The 26,124-nt window shown below is 34.2% G+C and overlaps 1 protein-coding gene across 3 annotated transcripts in view; it reads left to right on the top strand.

Annotated features, from left to right (window-relative positions):
- The first annotated feature begins 249 nt into the window (after positions 1–249).
- The window catches only part of LIPJ (lipase family member J), a 54,208-nt gene continuing 28,333 nt past the window's right edge, over positions 250–26,124 (top strand). The window contains exons 1-9 of one of the 3 annotated variants that reach the window (XM_082339472.1): positions 250–4,176; positions 4,861–4,981; positions 10,152–10,350; positions 10,852–10,961; positions 12,468–12,604; positions 12,966–13,112; positions 15,846–15,917; positions 17,002–17,073; positions 18,031–20,368. In XM_082339472.1, the coding sequence (XP_082195598.1) occupies positions 4,057–4,176; positions 4,861–4,981; positions 10,152–10,350; positions 10,852–10,961; positions 12,468–12,604; positions 12,966–13,112; positions 15,846–15,917; positions 17,002–17,073; positions 18,031–18,264 (1,212 nt within the window). In that variant the 5' untranslated portion in view covers positions 250–4,056 and the 3' untranslated portion in view covers positions 18,265–20,368. Of the gene's footprint in view, positions 4,177–4,860; positions 4,982–10,151; positions 10,351–10,851; positions 10,962–12,467; positions 12,605–12,934; positions 13,113–15,845; positions 15,918–17,001; positions 17,074–18,030; positions 20,369–26,124 lie in introns of those variants that run through there. The other 2 variants (XM_082339473.1, XM_082339471.1) reach the window with 2 other exon arrangements.

Here is a 26,124-nt window from a genome sequence, read left to right on the forward strand (position 1 = left end):
CTTTATTATTTCTTTCCTTCTATTTGCTTTAAGTTTAATTTGCTTTTTTTTTCTCTAGTTTCTTTAAGGTAAAACTTCAATTACTGATTTTTCTTACCTTTCTTATTTTCTCACATAAGCAGTTACTGCTATAAATTTCCTGCTAAGTACTGCTTAGGTGCATCCCACAAATTTTGATATGTTGTATTTTCATTTTCAGTTAGTTCAAAATATTTTTGAATGTCACTCTTCTTTAACATATGGGTTATTTAGAAATGTGTTGTTTAATTTCCAAGTATTTGGATACTTTCTAGATACCTTTTATTATTGATTGCTAGTTTAATTTTGTTATGGCCCAAGAATTTTGTATGAATTTTATTCTTTTAAATTTAAGTCTTTTCTATAGGCCAGAATCTTTATGAATGTTTCTTGTATGGTTGAGAAGAATGTGTATTGTGCTATGGTTGTGTAGAAAGTCTTATAAACATCAACTAAGTCAAGTTGGTTGATATGTTTTGTTCAGGTTATCTATATTCTTTCTGATTTTCTCTCTACTCATTCTATCAATTACTGAAAAGGAGTTGAATTCTCCAAATATAATTGTAAATTTGTCTATTTCTCCTTTTAGTCTATCAGTTTTGTCTCACATATATTTAAGGGTCTGTTGTTAGGCGCATACACATTTAGGATTGTTATGTCTTCTTGGAGAACTGACTCCTATCATTATGTAATCTTGCTTTTTATCTATTTTCTTATTTCGAGTCTACTTTGTTAGAAATCAACATAGTTAGTCCAACTTTCTTTTGGTATATCTCGCTCTATACTTTTGCTCTTTAACCTATCTATGTATCTGCATTTAACGTATATTTCTTGTAGACATCACAGAGTGGAGTCTTGCTTTCCTAATCCAATCTGACAATCTCTGTGTTTAACCAGTATAGACCATTCACATATAAAGTGATTATTATATTGTTAATTAAAATCTACCATGTTACTACCATGTTTATTTGTTCTTTGTTTCTTTTTTAAAAAATCTTTTTGACTTCTCGAGGTCTAATTGAGCATTTATTATTATTCCATTTTATCTCCATTATTAACTTATTATTTATACTTCCTAAAAGTTTTTCAGTGGTTTTCCTTGAGTTTACAATATATATTTTTAATTAATCTCAGCCCATCTTCAGTGTTATACTTTGTATCATATGGTTTACGGAAAAAATTGAGCACTTGCTCATGTTTTCCATAGGGAGAAATCTTCAAAACCTAGCAATAATTGTAAGACAGTTGTTTCTCTATTTGAACTGCTTTGCACCATTCATAGACTGCATATTTACTACTCATTACTGTGATTACAGTAACTACCAGTCAGGAGAACAGGAATCTATTTTAGGATTTTAAGGGAGTTAGAATCATGTCTTAATTCTAATTTTTTAAAAACTGACACTAGTGGGAAACTACCACTAACTAACTCTGTGGATATTTTTGTGAATGTATTTAGAGTAGCATATGGGAAAGTGACTTGAAAAGCAACTCAAAATTATTAGTATCAACAAAGTGCTCTTCAATGTTTTTTGTAGTTTTTGTTGCCAGTTTACATAATGCTGGGTTTGCTTTTGCATTAAAAATAAATGCAAAGTCGAATTAAATGTTCTCATTTTATTTTTGTTTCCAGAACAATACTCTTTTTTTTTTTCAGTTTCCCTATGACTATATTTAGCAAACTTTGCCAAAAGGAGCACAATCTGTGATTGACAACTTTGAAGCCACAAATATTAGGCATCTAAAATCAACAAGAACAGGGAGGTATGGCATAATGTTTTTCATTGTTGTGGGTTGTATCTAGAGTCAAACTAATCATTTTAATGGCAGAAACTGAAGAAAATCCTCAAATAAGCTTTTAGGAAATTATATTTAGTCATAGATGGGTGCTATTAATAATGCAGATTTTTGGTACTGTTATGTTTTGTTTAAGTGCTTTTGCTAACTGGGTGATAATCTTTAAAAATCATTATGTAAGATTTTGGCTACCTTGAATTTTAGCACTCTTGCACAAAACTCAATTTTCTGTCACACTTCCATCTTTAAAATTATCTTTTAAAAGTTTATCCCTACACAAAGCCAAGCACCAGTTCATGAAATAGTATATCACCAGGCAGCCAACACAAATGGAAAATTATGGTGAGTGGCTAAAGTTGAGGTAATAATAATTGCTTCATTAGACACTAGGTTTACAAGTAAAAGTAATATTTTATTTTAGTAGCAACATCTAATTCTATGGTATCTGTGTGAATTTAATAAATAGTGGTCCACTGTATTCAAATGATCATTTCAACACATAAGCAAAAAATTATTGAGATATTTAAAAATTTCTTTGTACTAAGCCTGTAAAATTTGGTGTGTATTTTACTCCTATAAAAATGTCTCAATTTGGGAGCTAAATTTTTTTATCAGACATTTAATATGTGTTTAGATTTCATAAAATTTATACTTAAAAGAGTAGTTTCACATACCCAAATTGTTCTGAATATATTTAAAAGTCTTTCGGTAACTGAATTGACTATCCATAAATCATTTTTCTTGTATATTTTCATCTGCTTTGACAAAATTTTTTTCAGTGTTTTTAGAGGATTGATTTGACTTTTAAGCAGAATATCAGTGTAAAAATTACATATGTCCAAAGTATATTTGAAAGCTCATGTTAACTTAGTATCAATATCAAATTCAATTAGAGTTGAAAAGCACCTCAAAACTTATCAGTATCAACAAAGTATTCTTTCAATTTTTTTGTGGTTTTTGTAGCCACTTTACATAACACTGTTTACATAACACTTTACATAACACTGTTGTTAACTACAAATGCTATAAATTGTTTTCTTATGCACTTAAATTAGCAGGTTTCTCTCTCTTCTTTGGTAGAAAATCTTGGTAATACTGTTTTAAAATTTGCTTTTTGCCTTCAATGAAAAGCACAGATATTATACTAAATATAATACAAACCTCTAGACCAAAAGGTGAGCTGTCCAGTTTCCATAAATCAAAGCTTTAAATTAGAAAAAATTTTTAAGTAATAGATGCAGTTTAAATTTCAGATCCAAATAATTTGTACGAAACTATTAAATATTGCACTGGAGACTAGCTTAATTACTATATAAGATATAGCAATTATTTGGATGCAAATTATTTTCCTGAATTTCTAGTGTGTAGTTTGTTCTCTTAAGGAGGTCTAATATATATTAAATGTTTGTTATGTGACTAGTATTATACTAATAAAGCATCATATCCTATTTATCAAATTTAAGTTTATAACAACCCTGAGAAATATGTATTATTTACATTTTATAGGTAGGGAAACTGATGTTCAGAGAGGTTAAGTAACTTGCTTAAGTCACATAGTTTGTAAGTTGTGGAGCTGGGAGTTTTATAAACTCTGCATAATATCCTTTCAGGTGTAGTGTCTGGCTCATTTTATAAGACCCATGAAATCTGTAAGTCAAGCTTCTGGGGAGAAAATTTGGGTGGTGACCTCTGTGGTTCCCTGATTTCTCGATTTTCTAGAAATGATTTGTGTCCTAGCTTCCCAGAATTTGGATACTCAAAACTCACATTTCTGTAAACAAAATAAAATCCAAACCCTGAGAGGCTGAATGTAAGCTATCCAAGCTTCCTAATCTCCCCATTAGTCCCCTTTTCCTCCCCAAAATCCAGCAACCTTTAAACATACTTTAAATAAATGTTAGTCTGGTAAGCATATTATTACATTAATTCAGACATCAGTTAAGTTGCAATGTGTGATCAAGATCTCAAAATTGGGCTAAACAGTACTATAAAGAAGACCTTAAAGAGAGAATTTGTGCTACAGAATAGAGTAATTGGAAAAGCATGGATTTTGGAGTAAAGCAAGCCTGAATCTGAATCCTGACTGCCAATTACACATTGTATAGCCTTAGACAAGTTATTTAATTTTTCAGAGCCTCTGTTTTGTCATCTGAAAATGGTAATATTCCCTACCTCATAGAATTATTTGAGCAGTCAAATAGTATTAATTGCTGCAATTTTAATAGGGTTAACATCTCCTTTATGTGTAGATCCCAAATGTGGTACCTTTTCAAGGTGATGTCTTTCATCCTAATTCTTGGAACTACTCATGGTGCCTTTAAAAATCGAAGATCTGTGAACCCTGAAGCAAATATGAATATTGTAAGTTGCAAGGAAATAAATGCTAAGCTGCTGAAATAACAGGGAATGCTACCCTTCAATTTTGAGGGTTTTATTCGAACAGATCTACAGTCAAATTTATATCTCTACATTCATATATTTTGAATATTTGTCAACTAATATTCCCCATCTACTATTCTGTAGCTTACAGTTTCCCCTTCTGCTTTATTCTGTGTCTGAAATGAAAATATACATAAATATATCCATACCTGCCTGGAGGACTTAAAAATTCTCTCTCCTATATATGCATATACATAACAAATTCCAGAAATAATCTTAGCTATATACATAGACATGCAAACATTTACGGATAAACATATTTTAAAATTTTATATGGGTGAGTAGGTAAAACTGTGAGAGATGAGTAGTCAGAAAAAATGTATTGGGTTAGTTCTTGAGATATCTCCGTGAAGGCAGGGATTTTATTTATTTGCTGTTGTTGTTTTATTTATCCATGAATCCCTGGTATATAAGACTGAAGCTTAGTAGATGTTCTGTAAATATTTATTACTGAATTAATCAGTGAATTAGTGAAAATAAAAATATATAGGCCTGAGACTGAGAGAGAATACATAGGTTCATGATTATATTAATAAGTTAGATTAATTAGGTTACATTAATTCACTAACAATCTTATTCTAAAAGGTTTGCTTTTTCTTTATCTAGAGCCAAATTATTTCCTACTGGGGCTACCCAGATGAAGAGTATGATATTACGACTGAAGATGGTTATATCCTTGGCCTTTACAGAATTCCTTATGGGAAGACAAAAAACAATAACAATTCAGGTAATGTTCAGTTCAAGATAAACCTGTGACTATCTGGGGCCTGAAGTTCTTAACTTTTCCATTTCTTCTCAGTGAGTTTAGGACAAGAAAAGTGTTTAAAGATTAGGTGAAGAGTTAACTTCTCATACATATCTCTACATGCCCCAAGAAGAGAGTCTGAATCTCCTTTAGCTTCCTGTTCACAGAGTGGTTTTAAAGTATGGTGGAACACATGTTGCTCCTCCCAAGTTTTCTTTGCGGATCACTGTATTCATACATGTTGATTCTCTAGAAGTTTCTTTGTTTAATGAGGGTTTAGAAATGCTCTGAAACACAGTAATATTATTCTGTAGGTTTGAAGCATGGCTGGGAAAAATTTCTTTCTTTGTTTTTATAGCTCTCGCCTCTAGTAATAGCAAAGAGATCAGGTTGTTAGCAGCCTAACCTGGCTCTTTACTCCAGCAGTAGGTACACGACTATCAGCAGAATGAGGTTCCAAAAAAATGCACTAGAATTTGTCACTAGGGTTATAATTCTAGATGTGCCACTTACTAGCACAATATGTAACAGACTACTTTTGCCTATTCATCTAATTGTTCAAATACAAACCAGGAAATTTTTCTTTTCTCTTTAGATTTTCTCCCTGAAAAGAATGTTTCTCATAATTTAGGACACCCTCTCAAGTTTTCATTTTGAACATTAAAGTACATTTCAGAGAAGATACATTAATTTGGAACAGCCTCAATCAATATAATTTTGGATCCTTATAGAGGTCAAATCTACTAGGCAGAAAATGTTAACATAGATTTGACATAATTATAGTAATCATTCCTTAGGGTATAACCTAATTTTCCAGATACTGTAATAAAAGATTTAAAGATAATTTTAAAATATACTAAGTGCCTTAGTGTTCTCTAGAAGCAGCCCTGAGACAGGATTTAAGTGCATGTGATTTATTGATTAGAATACTTGCATGAGAAAATAATGTGGAAATCAGGGGAAGACAGGGGAAGGAGCTAAGGAAGAATGTGACTCAGCTAAGTCTAGTTACAATATCATCTCAGAGGAGTTCACAGATCCCTGAATTGCACTACAAAAGTGGTCCCACCTTGAAGTTAGGGAGCTAGTTTTTGCATTCCTGTATCAGTTAGTCACTGCCAGAAGGCTATCCATAGAAAGAAATATAATCTGACTGAGGAAATTCCCATTTGCTGGGGGGCAATTCCACAGAGAAAGGGGCAATAGTGAACCCTTCAAAAGCACCAGTCACCACACCTGGAAGAATGATCAAGCTGCTTAGTAAAGGAAATCTAGGTGGGGCACTAAAATAATCTAGTAGAGTGTACCCCTTGCACTACTCAGATCCACTTGTTTTTCACATGAGGTTTATTTCATCCAGGTATAGCTTTTCCAAGTTTCCAGTAGATCAGAATTTGTGGGAAAACTTACAAGAGGAAATTTAGGGGGGCAAATTAAGACATCTGCTATTACATTCGATCCTAAAGCCAGATTTGGTACACATATATTCCCACCTCTACTACCCACTGTAGATTACCCCTCCTCTCAGCTGTCTTCCCTGATATGGTAAGCCAGACCTTTATCCCTAAGGGCTACTATGTCCCTAACAGGTCATAGTTGCCATACTTGTGCATTTACAGTTAAAACAAGACATGGGAGTAACAAAAAATGCCCCTGTGTATCACCTGAATACCAAATATATTTTTCCCTATCGTTATATATCAGCAGCCCTAGCTCCCCATGATCAAGGTCAGTTACTCCTTATCTCAGGGTAAGTATAGTAATTCCTTTCTTTGCCTCCCAGTCTTCTAACATGAGGAGCCCCAAGTGACCAGGTGGCAGATACAGCTTTAAGTTTATTAGGATGTTTCCTGTGTGCCATGGTGGAAGTGTTTTCCTTCTGAGAACTAGGGCCTCTAGATCTACAGAGCCTAGAATTTCTAGGATAAAAATTATAAGTCACTGACTGAGTTACTGGGAATGATAGTGAATGGGACCATTTCTAATCTCACCCCTTTGTCTCATACTCATGTATTCTATTAATTGGGGTAATCAGCAATATATTATGACCATTTATTTAAGGTGTATAATGAATCCTGAAGGATAGCACGTGTACTTACAGGATGTCATCTCCCAACTGGCATCTCCACTTAGTCTTTAAGGTGTTGTTTCATTGTTCAATCAAGCTGGCAGCATTTTGATGGTAGTTATGTGGTAGGACCAGTGGCCTTCATGGCTATATGCCAATGAATGAATCTTCTTTGACCTGAAGTGGATCACTTGATTCAAGGTAATGTTATGAGGGGGTCCTATGTTGGCAGATCAGTCACTCCATGAACTCTTGAATCGTGGTACTGGCTTTATCCTATGTGGAAGAAAAGGGAAATCATCGTGAAAATGTGTATCAATCCTAGTCATAATGAATTCTTGCCCTTAAAGGATGTGATGTACCCAACTTGTCTCCAAGTGGCTGGTTTGATTTCCTTGAGGGATGGTACCATGTGAGATTTCATTTGCTGACATGTCGGATGTACTGCCCTGGCAGTAGCTGGATCTGCCTTCATGAGAGGGCCCAAATTATGGGTCAGTGTGTTGCCTGCTTCTCTGTCATCATGGCTACTCATTTTGTGAGCCCGTTGCACAGCACTGGGGCAGCTAAAAACAGTTTCTGGCTGACATCTATTTGTTGAGTCATCATATGCACTTGGTTGGTTCGTGTACTCTGTGTAGCGTTTGTTACCGTTCCTATTCTCTCCCCTTGCCCCACACACAGATTGAATATTGCTCTGGAGGGCAGATGGAAGAAAGGATGGGAAGAGAGTTTCTTGCACCTCCTGCAAGTCTACACCACAATGGGCACTTTCCTAAGACTCTTTCCAGTCTTTTCTTTGAGATTCACATAGGGTTCATGGAAAAGAGCTTGCAAGAGAGGATAGACTTTCCCAATTTCTACTGCACCCAGAAGCTTCATACTGACCTGGACTGTATACTTGACCTTCACTGCCTTCAATTATTCTATCTGAACTATTCTGATTGTGTCTCTCCAAAAGGGAGGGCTTGTGTCTCCTCTCTCCCTGCAAGCACCTGCCTCTCCTCAGATTTGGGGCCAGATTTTTGCTCTGTGATGTCAGCTCTCTGGTGATTTTTTTTTTAAGTTATGGATTTGAACTTAGTTCATTATAAAGTTGGGAGTGATACTTCTTCTAGTTTAGTATATATCCCCAAATGGAAACAGAAGTTCTTCACTTCTGAGCTTTTATATTCTGCTGGTATCCTCACCAGTGTATTTTTTTAAAGTTGGTAAACGGAATATCCTCCAAGCTCTCCTAAGGCACATGAATCAGATGGTGGATGTTCTGGTCTTATTTAATAGTTTGAGCATTTCTTCATCTAAGCCCTTTTATTCTTTCTTCCATAATCTGCTGTTTCAATTCTGGAATTTTCTAAGCTTCCAAGAAATCTCAGCAGAATGTCAGAACTGACTTCTGGAACCATTGCCAGTGTGTAAAATCCTGTGTCATAGGAGTGTGCTCTCATATGAATAAACTCTCCCTTATCCACACCCATATATATATATATATGTTTCTCCCTTTGATACAATACCCAAGCATACTCTCCCAGTTCCCACTGTTACGTACATATTAGCCAGGTTTTGTAGCTCCTTTAGTGTACAATTCTCCTTTCCCTCAGCAAGTTCAACACTTCTTCAGTTAAGCCTCGTTACTGATTCTGTATCTGGGAAGGGATTGGGGTGGATCTTGAGTAGGGGAAGGCTTTTTCTGAAAGGTATCTAAGTTAGGGGGCATTATCCTCTAACAAAGAGGAGTGGGTCACTTCTGTAGTCCCACTGAGTTCAGGGAAATTTGGGATTCAAGTTTCTGAAGCTCTTCTACCCAGATATTCTCATCTCAAGTCTCAGAGTCCTACTTCCCCATTAAGTCCCTGAATATGGCATGGGTTCTTTCCAAGGCTGAAAGTTCTACCTTCCTAAAGTTTTACTTTTCTTACAATTAGGTCCTGACCATGATTATCACCTCAGTTTGCCCTCTGACTATAGAAAATGCGGGTTTTAGATGATGCCAAAGAGGTCTTATGTCTTTCATACTTTGCTTTGAATTTTGGTGATTGAGTGCCCTGAGCCTATAATTTTCTCTCTTCAAAACATCATTGGCACTGAGGGACTTCCGTGGTGGCCCAGCAGATAAGACTCCATGCTCCCAGTGCAGGGGGCCTGGGTTCAATCCCTGGTCAGGGAACTAGATCCCACATGCATGCCACAACTAAGAGTTCGCATGCCACAACTAAGGACCTCTCATGCTGCAACTAAGGAGCTGGTGAGCTGCAACTAAGGAGCCCTGGAGCCACAACTAAGGAGGCTGCCTGCCACAACCAAGACCCAGTGCAACCAAATAAATAAATAAATATTTTTAAAACACATAATTGGCATTCAGCAACAACTACCGAATTCCCCATCCCTCATAATTCTATTTCTCCTCTACCTCTTCACTGTCAGAGATTCAGTACAAGCCAGTCATCCCTTTCCTGTATCATCACAGGAAAGGTGAAAATTTAACCACTGGAGTGCTACAACATGCAAGGTCCTTTCAGTACTCCACCTACAATCAATGATGTGATCCTCATTGCCCACCAACCAGTGGATTATGTGTGAATGGCAATTTGGGACTTAAAACAAAGTTACTAGTGAACACACATTATGTTATTCAAAAAGTGTTGCTTCTCAAAAACCTTGGAAGTATAAATCAGAGCTCTGGGAATGCTGGTGATTAAAATAGTGGTTCTAATGATGAAACCTTTATTGACTACGTCTGTGAAAAATGTGATTATAAAATTATTTTATGAAGTGAAAAAGTGGGAAAATCATAGAAAATATATTTTATGTATTATACTATTTAAAATGTATATGAGTACCCAAGTTACTATTATATATTTGAATATTCTGTATCCTTAAAAATTTATATGTTTAAGTATGACATGACCTAATTGCCCACTTGGTCATTTGAAAGATATTCATTACTGAACTGTGTTAAACAACTCTGATATAAACTGAGATTTATATATTTTAATATTTATATATTAAAAGATTAAGTTTGAGGTGAGATACTCATGTAGACACTACAATATTCTAAAAGAAATTTTCTGCATTTTTTTCCAGCTCAGAGGCTTGTTGTATACTTGCAACATGGTTTGCTCACATCTGCCAGCAGCTGGATTTCCAATCTTCCTAACAACAGCCTAGGCTTCCTTCTGGCAGATGCTGGTTATGATGTATGGATGGGAAACAGCAGAGGGACTACTTGGTCCAGGAAACACTTGTACCTAAAAAGAAATTCCAAAGAATTCTGGGCTTTCAGGTATAAGAAAAATCAAGTAATGTTTCATTTTATAAGTGTATTGAACATTTTTTTTCTTTTTGAATTAAATAAGATAAAACATGTCTTTTTTCTCAACTCAGGGCTTTCAATAGACCATCAAAATTTATATAAATTTTGCCTTGGAAATTAAAGAGTGCTTGTTTGATTTTGAGCTTCTTTCTCATTTTTTAGCTGTAAACTTTATTGACTACCGTACTCTTCCTTTATTTTTTCACTCTGTAACCTATATATTTAGTCTACTGCACTGTATTTAGAATACACAAGCATCCTCTTTATAAATCTGTTTTGTGACTATTTTATTTCCTTGACTTTGTGTTCTCACAGAAGTCTCTGCTCAGTAGATACATTATACTATTAACTTATTGATAATACCCAAAGAGAGTTGAAAAATGCTTTAAATGTATCTACCTATTCATTATCTTCAAATGTTAATATAACATTAGTAGGAAGTAAATTTTTATTTTCCTTTTTCTTTTGTAGTTTTGATGAGATGGCTAAATATGACCTTCCAGCCTCCATTGATTTCATTGTGAAGCAAACCCAACAAGAGCAAATATTTTATGTAGGCCATTCACAAGGCACTACCATTGGTATGGCAAGAAAGATCGTTGCTACTATTACTTAATTACACTTTTAAAGTTTGTAGATATATTTCTTAAAGATGTAGGTCAGCTTCTAGACTTGTAATTGAAACAAAGCAGAATTGTGAGACAAATATCACGTAGCAGTGCCCTGGAAGCTTACATCCTGCTTTAATTCTACATAGTTTTTTCTAGTCACAAAGAATTGACTGTAAAGATAAGGTTTTGTTTGTGGTTTTGTTTGTTTACAATTGTATAAAAGTTGGATATCCATCTAAAGATCACAGTGAGGTAATAAGTCATTTGTTCCACAAATAGAAATTTCATAATTATTTTTCTTTTAAAAATGAAGCATAGAGATTTATGAGTAAGAAACTTTAAAAGTATATTGATGTTTTTACATTTAGGACAAATTAAACTTAAGAAATGCACAAACTTGAAGAAAGCCTTCCTATATTTAAAGACGACTAGAAAAGAACTTTGATCTCCTCACAATACTAACGCTTCTACCTAATGCGTAACAACTTTGCGTTCAGAAAAAAATTCCCTAAGACCTAAAGTAACACTCTTACATGGTATTGTAAACCTGTTCACTCTTAATCTTTCTACTTTAGAAGTAGAAAAGTCCATTTTATAATAGAAGCCAATATTCAATATTAAATGATTTTTTCTCGTCTGAAGAGTATCGTTTTCTTACAGAAATACTCTACATTCTACCAGAAAAAGTGTTTTAAATAACAATCTCATCCCATTTCTCATAGATCTTTTCTCTGATGTTTATTAACCTTGCATGACTTTTAGTCCAAATTTTCATCAGCTGTTCAGTTGTCTGGAACCAAGAATCCTAGCAAATAATTAAACAAGAAAAAAAATGGGTGATGTGCCAGAGCTAATTGACTTGCAATATGATATATAATTCTTTGCTTCTTTGACTTCTCAAAACCTAGGGAAAAAAGAGCCAATAAAAATAGAGGAGATGTGCAGGTAGCTAGCTTGATAAGATGTCAAAAAAAGGAAAAACTACTATTTGTCATATTAATTACTCTAAATTATCAGTAAAATATAAAGTAGTGTTTAGCATCCTCTGTACAAAAAGGCAAGGAAATTTTTAATTAAAAGTAAATATTAAAACAATTTGACATTTATTGAATTTCTTACCTAAAGTATAAGATTCATCTATCTGAAAAATTCACTTACCTCATTTCACCATTGCCAGTTATACAAATATATAATATTATTTCTGATTTTTAAATTATGGTGCTATAAAACTTATTTATTGCTGAATTATCCTCATTTACGATCTACACATTTATTTTAGAACCTAATAATCAGCATTATGTTGTGATCAATATGCATGTCTCATACTGGGTGATCAATAAATGTTTGATAAATGAATTAAGAAATGAATGAGTGAATTAATTGTTCAGAGCTTATTGAACTTACTCGCCATTGTGTCATTTCTTACATGATAGTAATTGCTTAAGAATAGTTTATTTATATCTTATTTTCTTTCAGCTTTCATAACATTTTCCACAATACCGAAGATAGCTGAAAGAATCAAAATATTTTTTGCCTTAGCGCCAATTTTTTCCATTAAATACTCAGAAAGCCCTTTAATTAAAATGACATACAACTGGAAGTCAGTGATCAACGTATGTTATTCCCTTCCTTTTTGTAGTTGATAACCCAAAATGATAATGATTCTCTGCTTTCAAAATAAAAGGTTTTGGCTGTGTTTGAACAGCCACATGTATGATTTGAATTTTTTGTCTTCATTTACACTGGATTCTTGCCTTTGTTTCTACAGATGGATAGGATTTTACTTATGATACTTTTGGACAACTCATTGTGACAGAAAATCCATTAATCAAATCATCTCTACATCCTGCTCCCAAGTTTTGTCCCTTAATTTAAATGTTTTAAACTGTGAGATAATGTATTTGTGTGAACTCACCACATCAATTTTTGATTAATTGTTTTAGTCTTCCAAATATGAGTAAATTTATTTTACAGTTTTTTTCTGGCAGCAAAGACTTCTTATCTAATACCTCCTTTAAAAGATTTGTTGGTTCAAAGCTGTGTCCACTGAAGATTTTTGATAACATTTGCCGTGATATCTTGTTTATGATAGCTGGATATGACCTGAAGAACTTAAATATGGTGAGAACAAGTTGTATTTGAAATGTATTTTGTCAATTTTCAGAAAGCAGCTCTTAATAGTACTTACTTTATGCCTCATGTATCATTTTATGTTTTATCCATTTATACTTAGATTCTTAGCCTTTCTGATTTTGTGACTATACCAACATTATGAAGCTAATTTGTATTACCATGCTGGGATTATTTTGCTTCCATATTTGTCTTGATCTCTGTAAAGAACAGAGAGCAGCTGCAGTGATGGTTATCATTATTAGTCTTTGCTATTAAATGTTAGTTTCCTGAGGTTTCATGTATTTAGTCTGTCTTCTATTCACTTGTCTTCCATAACTCCTCCTCTTATATCCTGGTTCCTAACACTTTTTCCCTTCCTTGTTGATCCTTCCATAATTAGAATTAGTGCCTGCCAATTAACTTATATGCTTGTGGCATTCATCAAAATTCCTGGAGTGGGAAACTGTTTTGGTACTTGAGCTACTATTACCAAGGCCATTTGTATTGATTGTATATAGATTCTCTTAAAGATGTAGGCATTCATTCTAAGGTTTTTTCTGCACATTAAATTAAAAATCCAGATTTGGTAAAAAGCAATTGTGGCATTTGGACTAGTTAGTTGGTTCTTGCACCTGGACCTTTTAAGAAAGTTCCCAATGAGAACCAATTTATTCGTTCAAAGAAAAAGAGGTGTTCTCTTAATTCCCAAACATCTTTTCATACCGCAAGGATATGTTGATTTTATCCAACCTTAAGAAGGTCTTATGCGAGTCTCAGCAGGCTAAATAGACAATTACATAAATTTGAAAGAAACACTTCATAACAGAAGAAATGAACTCCATTCTCTCCCTTTTTCCCAAAAGGTGTGAGCAGCGTACTTTCTGCCATTGAAGGTTAAAAAAAAAAAAAAACTCATATTCTTCTGTCCATCTAGTGTTATATACCTACCATGGAATGACTAGAAGAATCATAAATATAATCTTTATTTCTGCTTGCCTTTTTTATTTATTCTGTGTCTTGGGTAGTGTATTTGGCCACTGATGTATTTACTGTAATTATAGTGTCTTTGAGAACTTTTTTTGTGTGAACTATTAGGAAAGTTTATATTCTGGCTTTTTAGCCTTTAAATTTGTGAGTCTCCTTTCTGGGACAAAAGTTGACAGTGTCATAGATTGTAATATGATTGTGTACTAAGTTATCTAGGGTTGGGGGAAGTTTGAAGTGAAAAACTTCATACACAGTGTGAATGGGAACAGTAAGAGTGATTGTATAGTTCAGTTTGATTCAGTCCTCTTGATCCTATCAAGATCTACGGGGAAGGCAGGGTCTGACTTGGAATTTCTTTCCTGTAGGCAGTATGAAAAACCAGAAGAGAACCTTTCGGTTTGTAAAAAGGCAGTGTCTAGAATCAGGCCAATGTCACTCAGAGAACTGAATAGAAGCTATCATGCAAGGAAGAAAACTCTCACCAATGTAATTTGGAAAATGTGTCATCAGACAACCCAGAATTTTGACTTTGTCCAGTTCTTGTAATTCAGTTTATCAATTATTTCTTTCATGGATTGTGCCTTTGGTGCTGTATCTGGAAAGTCATTGCCACACACAAGGTCATCTAGGTTTTTTCCTATGTTATCTTTTAGAAGTTTTATAGTTTTGCATTTCCCATTTAGGCCTATGATCCATCTTGAGTTAATTTTTGTGATGGATGTAAGGTCTGTGTCTAGATTTCTTTCTTTTTTTTTTGCATGTGGATGTCCAAGTGTTCCAGCACCATTTGTTGAAGAGACTATCATTTTTCTATTGCATTGCCTTTGCTCTTTTGTCAAAGACCAGTTGACTATATTTATAGGGGTCTATTTCTGGGCTCTCTATTCTGCTTGATTTATCTACTTGTCTATTCTTTCACCAATACCACACTGTCTTGATTACTGTAGCTTTATAATGTCTTGAGGTTGTGTCGTGTCAGTCCTCCAATTTTTCTCCTTTAGCATTATATTGGCTATTTGGGGTCTTTAGCTTCTCCATATAAACTTTGGAAGCAGTTTGTCAATATCCTTTAAATAACTTGCTGAGATTTTGGTAGGGATTACATTGACCTTCCATGTCTTGTTCACTGATTGAGGTTCCCAGGGAGTATGAAGGCAATGCATACCTAGATTACAGATTGACATGAGCACTGCTTTATTTCTGATTCAGCTTCATGTTGAATTGTGTAGAACTTTGGGACCCCAGTTTATCATGGAAACAATTTCTTTTTAAATCTCCAAACTGTCCTCAGCAAGCCCTGGGCTGATTTTTGCTTTCCTTAACTAGCTAAGTTCTTAAAATGAAACTTTAAATTTTCTGGGATTGGCAAATAAACTTAAGGAAAAAGTGGCTTCAACGCTTTGCTTTTGTCTTGGGGTTCTTTGTCTTTTGTCTTCCATTTGTCCTGGTAATTTCTTTCTATCTTTTCAGTTCTTTAGTGCTTTCAAAAGATGTATGTGTGTGTTATATCATTTTTGATTGTTTTCAGTATGGGGTGATGGACCTCATAACTTAGAAATCCAATAATAGCTTCTACAGCAATGCAAAATTTACTTTTAATAAGTACATTTATGTATGTAATTTAAATATAATTTTATGTTTTATTAACATTATTTATTAGAAATTAAACTTCCTTAAAATTTTTTAGTTTAATAATTATCAAAGATTGTCATCTCTGGTTGGACTAAGATTAAAAATAATTTTTTAACCCTTCAGAGTCATGTGGATGTGTATATGTCACAAAACCCAGCAGGAACATCTGTTCAAAACATGCTCCACTGGAGTCAGGTATAAATTTTAAGGTGCATTTTAGTAAAATTGTATTTAAACTACTCACAGTTTATCTCATCATTCTAGGGATCAGGCAGTTGCCATAGAATGATAAATTTAGAAGGGTAAAATGAAATTATTAAAAATTTGCATGATTCTTTAAGGTTTATAATATATGCTAATAATATAATCTATTAGCGCCTCTAAATTTAAGCAATGGTCAGAGCAATACAGTTATTTTCTGTTTTAAAAATGAGAAAATGTTCATTCAGAACAGTAGACAAGGGATCATCTAGGCCATGCCCATCATTTAACTTGCCCAAATATTTAAAACTATTAAAAAAAAAAAAAACTAAAAACTAACACTAGAACACAGGTCTCTCAATGCCTACTCTTTCACTATACTACACTTTCTCCACTGTTAAATTGTGAACTCCATGAGGAACATGAGCAAGTTTTATTCACTTTTCTATTTGCAAGTCTAAGAGTTCGTGGCATGAGGTAGATACTCAAGAATATTTGTTGAATGAATATTGATGAAGAAAAAAATCCAGTGTGAATACCATCTTAATGTTGAGAGCCAAGATAATATAGAAAGAACACTATGCTTGAGACCAGAATACCAGACATTGAATTCTTTCTTTGAACCTTACTGGCAGCGTGACATTGAGCAAGATCATTTAATCTTTATGAATTCAGTTTCCTTAATTTAAAAAATATAATTAATAATAATGCTCTGACCTAACAAAAATACTATGAGAATTAAATAGGATGATGATTATGAATGTTCTTTAAGTTTAATAAACACTAGATACATTTAAAGTGTTATTAATATTGGTTAAGGGCTTACTTATTTTAAAAGTGTTTAAATTTACTAAGTAATCGTTTTGAGGTAAATTATTTTCAAAAATTTATTACAACTTATCTTTAGGTTTAGTTTATTTCTGGTGAAGCTAGACCAGGGACATCTAATCAAACTGCATTTATTCACACATTGAAACAATATTTATTGGGCACCTACTATGTGCCCTGTACCGTTCTATGCTTATGGTGTACATCAGTGAACAAAATAAATATCTTCACTTTAAAATTTTTCTTTCAGCTCTTTAATTCTAGTCACTTGAAAGCTTTTGACTGGGGCAGTCCTGTTCTGAACTTCGTTCATTTTAATCAGGTACATAATTATGTATGAACTAAAAACTACCCTCCCTGATCAATTGAGATGATTTTACTGTAAAGACTCATCTGTAAAGCCCAAGAGTACAATAATACAGTGAGAAGCACCAGTAGATGAAGATCATGTTGATTTAGATCCACATTTTCATTTCCAACCAAAGTGGCTTTTCCATGTCTTCTATATATTTTAACAACAAATATCTTAGATAAGTCTAGAGAAGTTGACAAGCAGTAGAATAATTCATCATCCCTCAAGAGGAAAAATACTGTGTTTATAATATGCATAGCTCTGTGCTTGGTTAAATAAGAAGTAAAAAGCATAATATAGTTCTTGACCCTAAAACTTTATTGTGTTTGGGAAGATAAGACAAAAACATACAATAATTAGGAAAAAATAGAAGTTAATGAGAAGATGTTAAAAATTGTCTGAGTATGATGACAAATGTCTTGAAATACTAGAATCCAAGTCTGTCTACTTCAAAATTTATGCTTTTCCACCATACTTCTCTGCCTTAGCTAAACTCTAATGCCTGATGTAGTTTGCTTGTGTGAAAGTCTGAAGTAAAATATAGAGATCAAATTCAATAAAATCATATTTGACCTTGACTGCCAATATTTATCATTTACTGATAAACATAATGACAGTTATACAAGGCAAAGAAAACTTTGATCAAAATATTTTAATTCTTTATAAATAAAACTGAAATTGTCTCTGTGGAATGACTGAATGCTCCGAAGCAGAAAAACTCTCTAGTTTTAATTTGTATCTGATTTATTTCTAAGTAAAAATTATAATAAACTATTCTTTTATACTCATTGCTTCCTTATTAACAATTATTTTAGATTAAGCTTATTTTCAAATTGTACTTTAAATTACCATTTAAAGAATTAGTAAATAACACCTTCTATGTATTATTCCCTTTGAAAACTCTTGTTTTTACTTATTTGTATTTAGACAACTTCTCCATTGTACAATGTGGCAAACATGAATGTGCTAACTGCAACTTGGAATGGTGAAAGTGACTTGTCGGCTGATCCTGAAGATGTTAAAATTTTACTTTCTGAAATCAAAAACCATATTTACCATAAAACTATTTCTTACTATAACCATATAGACTTTTTGTTTGGATTAGATGTATATCATCAGGTTTACCGTGAGATCATTGATATTATCCAGGGAAATCCATAAAGAATCATAGTATTCTGTGTTGAAGGATCCATATAATTTCTATTAAAATCCAATTATTTTTTTCTTACTATGTATATTTTTCCGATTATTTAAGTAAAGTCTGGAATTTTTTCCTGTTTTTTTGCATTGCCCCTAGGCTTTCCATTCATTAAATCAGTAGCATTTATGATATCAGGGGTAATTGTAGATTATTACTCAGCCCAAAGCAGTCTGTTGAGTTTCTAAGTAGAATGTAAATAACGAAAAACAGAAACAATAATCTTAAATATTTTTAACTGCAAGAGATGGATTTTTAGAAAGGTGGGGTTTTTTTCTTTAAATAAATATGGGCATATATGATATTTTAGAAACATAGAGTTTGGAAGAATACTTGCTGATATGAAAGTTGATTTTTCTCTATGCTGAATAAAGAGTAAAAACACTTACTGAACTACGTAAAGGAGTTTGGGGGAGAAAAAAAGAAAGAGAGCCTGGATGCCAGTGTAATGTTTCTATCCTCTGGCCCACTTCAGGCCAAGTTTCAGAGATAGGGAGATCATAAAACCCATATGGGAGCCTCATTTCACAGGATGTATAGCCTGGGGAAACTATAGTTGCCTTTCTAGCCTCGTGTGTGTTAAGAGTAACAATGGTTGAGGTGTATTTCTAGGTCAGTTGATCTGAGGGTGGCCTCACAAAATATGCACTGCAACATAGTGCATGAAAGATCTGAGAGTCTCCTGCACACCAGAAAAGTGTAGACATGTTCAACAGTTCTAGCAGATGGGAAGATGCCTAAGATGTGGAATGAAGGGGTACTCTAGCCTTCCTCAAAATCACATACAAGGATGTATGCTTCAGCGGAGGCTAGACCTCTCTTCCTCATAATTCCTGAATGATGCCTAACTTCGCTGTCCTTTTGTAATCCTTGGAGAGAGCAACATGGAAAAGAGGAATTCTAGAATTGAGTGTGAATTTACCTCATAAAGACTGAGTAAAACAATTTATAATTTACTAAATTGGAAAATTAAGTTTTTTCCTCAGATAAAATGGAGGTTGAAAGCCAAGCCAAGTTCAGTTAGTTTTGAGGTTGCTAAGTTTGTACTTAACACAGATATATGGACTTTAAAAATTGTTATACAAAAATAAATGGAATATGTATAGATAGTAAGAAAAAATAAAGTACATGCATACATTATTATGAATGCAACTAAGAGAAGGCAAATAACTTTAAATATTATAGTTAAAGGTAAGTTCTTATTTTCTTTGGTAACCCTTGGTACTAAAATAGTAGAGCATTGAGAACAGATACGTGTTTAGAGATATCTTTTTAAAGAAATCAAGAATGTTAATATAGCATAAGTGTTACTTCAAAATTCTCAAATGATCCTCCAGAGAAGGCAAATGTAATAAGATAATTATCTAGAAGAATTACTCATGTTGAGGTTTAAAGAATAAGTTGGAAGTTTTTGGCAATGGTGGACTAAATTATTCATACCTGGAAAAATGTAAAAAGCATTTATCTGAAGACAACAGAGAGCTAAAAATGCAGTGAAGAATTACAGGGTCAAGAAAAAGAAACCCAGAGAAATGAGCTTGTCATCTTAGATGTTTATATCCTAGCAACATCTGCTTATTCTAGAAGTATGGTTAAAAGCCTGAAAAAATTAGTAGAGAGTAAAAACTATAATTCAGCCTACCAAGGGGAAGTTTCTCTGGTCACCCTCGATCCTCAGGCTTTGGATTGGAACTTCAAAGGACTGTATCCTAGGAATAAAGTCAAAGTGGAAATAAAGCACCCTTTCAGGAACTATAGCCCAGTTTTTAATACTATGAATATCCAAGGTACTAGGATGGTTTGGAAATACTCGTGTCCTAGCCATCTGCAAAAGTAAATCCTCTCTGGAAGAAGATCACATCATCCAGGATGCTTCAAATACAGCTAAAATTTTGCAATGTTTCAAGATAGGTCAGTATACAAAATAAATAGTATGTTTATGTGTTAGCAACAAATAGTTGCAAAATGAAATTTAAATATACCATTCAAATATTATGGACAGTTATATTACTTAGGAATACAGATAAACAAATGTTCATGTTGGAAGACAATATTACTAAGAAATATACTCTTCCCAAACTTATCTATATATTCAAAGAAATTCCAATCAAAATCCCACTAGGCTTTTTTTTCTAGAAAATATTTTGTTGATTCTAAAATTGACATAGAATTACAATTAATCTAGAATTGCAAAAATAATTTTGAAAAAGTCTAGAGGACTTGTACTACCTAATTGCAAGACAAATCACAAAGCTGCATTAATTAATATAGTGTGGTATTAGTATAAAAAGATAACTAGATCCATGGATCAAAAAAATAGAGTCCAGAAATAGACTACACATATGTAGTTAACTGATCTTCAATGATGCAAAAATTGTGTTTTCAAAAGTGGATATCATTACAGAAAAAAGATGAATGTTGACCTCTATATTACCTCATACATAAAATTTAATTTGAAATGAATCACAGACCTAAATCTAAAACCCAAAACTCTGAAACTGCTAGAAGAAAATAGGAGAAATTCCCTGTAACTTTGGGGCAGGCAAGATATCTTAGATGAGATACAAGAAAAGCAACTATAAAGAAAATTTGGATAGATTGAATGCCATGAAAATTAAAATTTGCCATCAAATGACACTTAAGAGAATGACAGACCAGCCATCAACTGGGAAAAAATATTTACAATAAATATATCTGACAAAAGATGTTTATCTGGAATATATAAAAATAACTCTTACAACTCAATAATAAGAAAAGTAACCCAAGAAAAATTGAGCAAAAGACTTACATAGGTTTTTCACAAAAGAAGATATAAGAATGGCCAATAAAACAGGTATATATAAAGGTGCTTGACATCACTAATCATCAGAGAAAATGCAAATCAAAACTATAGTATGATATCACCTCACATCTGTTAGATGGCTATTATCAAAAAATCAAAAGATAAAAAGTGTTGGCAAGGATGTGCAGAAAAGGGAACCTTAATATACCGTCAGTTGGAATGTAAATTGGTACACCCACTGTAGAAAACAGTATGGAGGTTTCTTAAATAATTAAATAGAACTACCATATGATCCAGCAATCTCACATCTAGGTATATATCCAAAGGAAATAAAACACTATCTCAAACAGATATCTGCACTCTCATGTTCATTGCAGCATTATTCACAGTAGCCAAGATAGACAAACAACCCAACTGTCGACAGATGTATGGATAATTATATATATATTAATCAGCCTTAACAAAGAAGGAAACCCTGCCTTTTACAACAATATGGAAACATGGATAAACCTGGAGGACTTGCTGATAAATGAAAGAAGTCATACAGAGAAAGACAAATACTGAATGATCTCACTTATATGTGGAATCTAAAAAAAGTCAAATTCACAGTAATAGGGAATAGAATGGTGGTTACCAGGGGATGGAGGTGGGAGTAATAGGGAGATGTTGATCAAAGGATACAAACTGTTAGTTATAAGATGAATAAGTGCTGGAGACCTAATGTACAGCATGGTGACTATAGTTAATAATAATGTATTATATACTTGAAATTTGCTAAGAGAGTAGATCTCAAGTGTTCTCACCACACACAAAACAAAGGCAACAATGTAAGGTGATGGATATGTTAATTAGCTTGATTGGGCTAATCATTCCACAATGTATATGTATATCAAAACATCATATTGTACATATTAAATAGATACAATTTTTTTTAGATTCTTTTCCCATATAGGTCATTACAGAGTATTGAGTAGAGTTGCCTGTGCTATACAGTAGATCCTTATTAGTTATTTATTTTATATATAGTAGTGTGTATATGTCAATCCCAGTCTCCAAATTTATCCCTCCCCCCTTCCCTCCCTGGTAACCATGTTTGTTTTCTACATTTGTGACTCTATTTCTGTTTTGTATATAAGTTCATTTGTACCATTTTTTTAAGATTCAACATATAAGCGATATCATATGATATTTGTCTTTCTCTGACTGACTTCACTCAGCATGACAATCTCTAGGTCAAGTATATTTTTAACTTTATAAGAAATTTATCTAGAGATAAACTATGTAATATATAAATTAATGAATGGATATACCATATACAAGAATTGGAAAAATTAATAATATAAAAGTGTCAATTCTCCCCAGATTGGTTTAGAAATTTAGTATAATCCCAATGACATTTCCAACAGATTTTATTGAAATTGACAAACTGATTCTAAAATTTATGTGTATTTAAAAATGTCAAGAAACCAAGACACTCTTGAGTAATTTGAATGAAATGGCAGGACTTACTCTACTCTATGTCAAGACTTATTATAAAACCACAATAACTAATACAAGAATTTGTTGGTCAATAAAACAGATTAGAAAATCGGTAACCAAGACCAAGCAGGACACTTTGGGGCCTTCCCAGGACAGATCCTCCTCCCCCCCCTCCCCCCCCATTTCCTCTGGCTGCCTCATGTTTATAGAAAAGCTTTAGTATTCCAGGCCTGTCCTGAGTCACAAGTGGCTGGCTCAAGAATTGATGATTGAAATAATGTGAATATGTAGCAACAAAAAAATAGCAGTTGGGCTGATAACAATTTAAACAATAAATTATCCATATAGCAGATTCTTTAGTTCCTCCCTGAAGGACATGGTGTCTGATGCACATTGCTGAGTTGTTTTACAGACACTAAAATCCCCACCAGATGGAAGAAGCTAACTGCATGATGACCATGATCATGTAGCCCCCAGACTGGCTGGATTGATGATGTTAACCCCTGTGACACCAGCCTGTTACCTCACCATCAACCAATCAGAGAATTGTGCACAAGCTGATCATGCACCCTGTGACTCTCTCCCCCACCTTGCCTTTATTAACACTTCCCTGAAATCACTGGGGAGTTCGGGTCTTTTGAGCATTGCGTGTAACATAGTTTGCTCATTTTTATTACTGAGTAGAATTCCATTGTATGGATATACACTACCTTTAATTTACCACACTTTCTTGATTACAGTAACTTTATAGTAACTTGATTAAGTCTTGAAATCAGGGAAAAGTCCTCCAACTTATTCTTCTTTCTTAAAATTTTTGAATAGTCTAGGTTCTCTGTCATTCATATAAATTTTCGTATTAGCTTGTCAACTTCTACCAAAAAGTCTGCTGAAATGTTTACTGTGACAATATTCAACATATGGAAAAATTTGAGGAAAATTGACTTCGTAAAATACTGAGGTAATGTCAGGATCAAGGTGGTGAAAGATATGCCTCCTATTTGTCCTCCTTTTTAACAGCTAAAAATTGGCACCCGCCCACAAACAAAATACTTCTTTGGGAGTTGTGAAATCCAGCACAAGGGACCCAGGGACCCAGGAGAAATCCCACCCACTATGCATCTGGTAGTAGACAGACATACCTCCATATGGACTGCAGAACTAGCAGAAGCCAGCAAAACTTCCACAGTCTCTCTAAGCCAAGGTTGGGGAAAACCTGGGAATGCTGTCTTGGGCAGATACCCACAGATGAGAAAGACTTTGTAGAAGTCCAGCCATCTGGAAGGGAGAGTCCAGCACACCACTGGAGAAAAACAAAAACCAGAAAAACCCCACAACCTAGAGTCTGTCATACAGAGTGAAGTAAGTCAGAAAGAGAAAAACAAATACAATATGCTAACACATATATATGGAATCTAAAAAAAAAAAAAAAAATGGTTCTGAAGAACCTAGGGGCAGGACAGGAATAAAGACACAGACATAGAGAATGGACTTGAGGACACAGGGAGGGGGAAGGGTAAGCTGGGACGAAGTGAGAGAGTGGCATGGATTTATATATACTACAAAATGTAAAATAGATAGCTAGTGGGAAGCAGCCACATAGCACAGGGAGATCAGCTCGGTGCTTTGTGACCACCTAGAGGGGTGGGATACGGAGGGTGGGAGGGACACGCAAGAGGGAGGAGATATGGGGATATATGTATATGCATAGCTGATTCACTTTTGTTGCGAAGCAGAAACTAACACACTATTGTAAAGCAATTATACTCCAATAAAGATGTTAAAAAAAAAAAGTACGAGCACTAATAAAATATTTTATTCATCTCATGGATGCTTTCCACGCCATGGTGATTTTGATATTTTTGACAAGAAGAGAGCTCTTTGAAACATAAACATACGTCTTACTAGCAATGAAACAATCTTGAAATATTTGGGCAGGAATGAACTGAGTTGTATGATATGCTTTTTTGGTTGGGGGTAGGAGGAGTGATACGGTGTCTGGAGAAAGGATTGTAAAGATACTTGTCATACTTTCTGGCCAAGAAGCCAAATGGGAACTTTTTCAGTTAGTCCTCTTGGCTGGACTGGACTGGACCAGGACTTCTCCTGTCCCACCATCTATATGAACCAGGACCTGTTTCGAAGAAACTGAATATATTAGTATTCTCTCGTATGGAAAAGAGGAAAAAAATTTTTAAATCATTTTTTTTTAATTATTTATTTATTTTTGGCTGTGTTGAGTCTTCGTTTCTGTGCGAGGGCTTTCTCTAGTTGCGGCGAGCGGGCGCCACTCCTCATCGCGGTGCACGGGCCTCTCACTGTCGTGGTCTCTCTTGTTGCAGAGCACAGGCTCCAGACGCGCAGGCTCAGCAATTGTGGCTCACGGGCCTAGTTGCTCCGCGGCATGTGGGATCTTCCCAGACCAGGGCACGAACCCGTGTCCCCTGCACTGGCAGGCAGACTCCCAACCACTGCGCCACCAGGGAAGCCCCTAAGAATCATTTTTTATTATGGATAATGCTTGCCCTAGGACGAGAAGCTCCAGAGAGAAGTTTGCCAGTTGGTAATTAATATAAAGTGTCAAAAGCCAAAAAGATATGTTTTATTGACTGCCAGAGTTGCATTCATTTTCAGTCATAAATTGATCTAAAAGAATCTGAGTCATTAACATACGATGCTGTAGGATTGAGTCATTCCTCACGTGTTGAAAGCCCAAGATTAATCTGACTTACCAAATACCTTGGTCTCTTTCATTTATCTGTCGCAGAGAGCTGTCCAGTAAGGTAGACGTCTAACAGCCACGTGTAGCTATTTAAATTTAAATCGAAATAAATTAAATTAAATTAAATGTTCAGTTTCTCAGTCTCACTAGCTGCATTTCAAGTACTCAATAGCCATATGTGGCTACTGGGTACCATATTGGAAAGCACAGATAGATAACATTTCCTTGTTGCAGAAAGTTCTATTGAAGAGTTCTGGAAAAGGAAGAGAGCAAAACATGGGAACTGCAAACAGTAGAGTTATCAAGGTTTAGAACATTCCACAAAAAAAATCCCCCAAAGAAGCAGAAAAAGAATAGATGGTTTATAATATCAGTTGGAAAGGACTGGAAAATACTGCCAGAAAAATTCAAGTTGTTTGTCATTGCCACTGACTCAGGTGTTGAAAGCCTTTCCAAAATGATAGAGTCTTAATTTTTATAGATCCTCACAGGAAATATGCAAATACCCTCAAAGAAGCCGCATTGTGTGATACAACTTAATACCGATTGTGAAAGTATCTATCCTACATTATATATTCAATATATAGTAATTGGTAGAATTGTGAAGATATCCTGAAAGCACTAACCACAATATAGGGCTTCTGAGAATTAAGGGGACCTGTTTTTAGTGTTCTTCTCAAGCTAGAATTCTGTCTAGATCTAGAAGTTCCCTTCCAAATGCAGCTTCATATAGAATTTGCCAACAACTGAAGCAAGAATGTTTGAAGTTAAAACTTGTTTGTGTAACATTTTTATTGATTTATAAAATAGCAAATAGGAATAGAGCAATATTCATTATAGATA

This window comes from Balaenoptera borealis (genome assembly GCF_965194805.1).
Source record: "Balaenoptera borealis genome assembly, chromosome: 10".
NCBI lineage: Eukaryota > Metazoa > Chordata > Mammalia > Artiodactyla > Balaenopteridae > Balaenoptera > Balaenoptera borealis.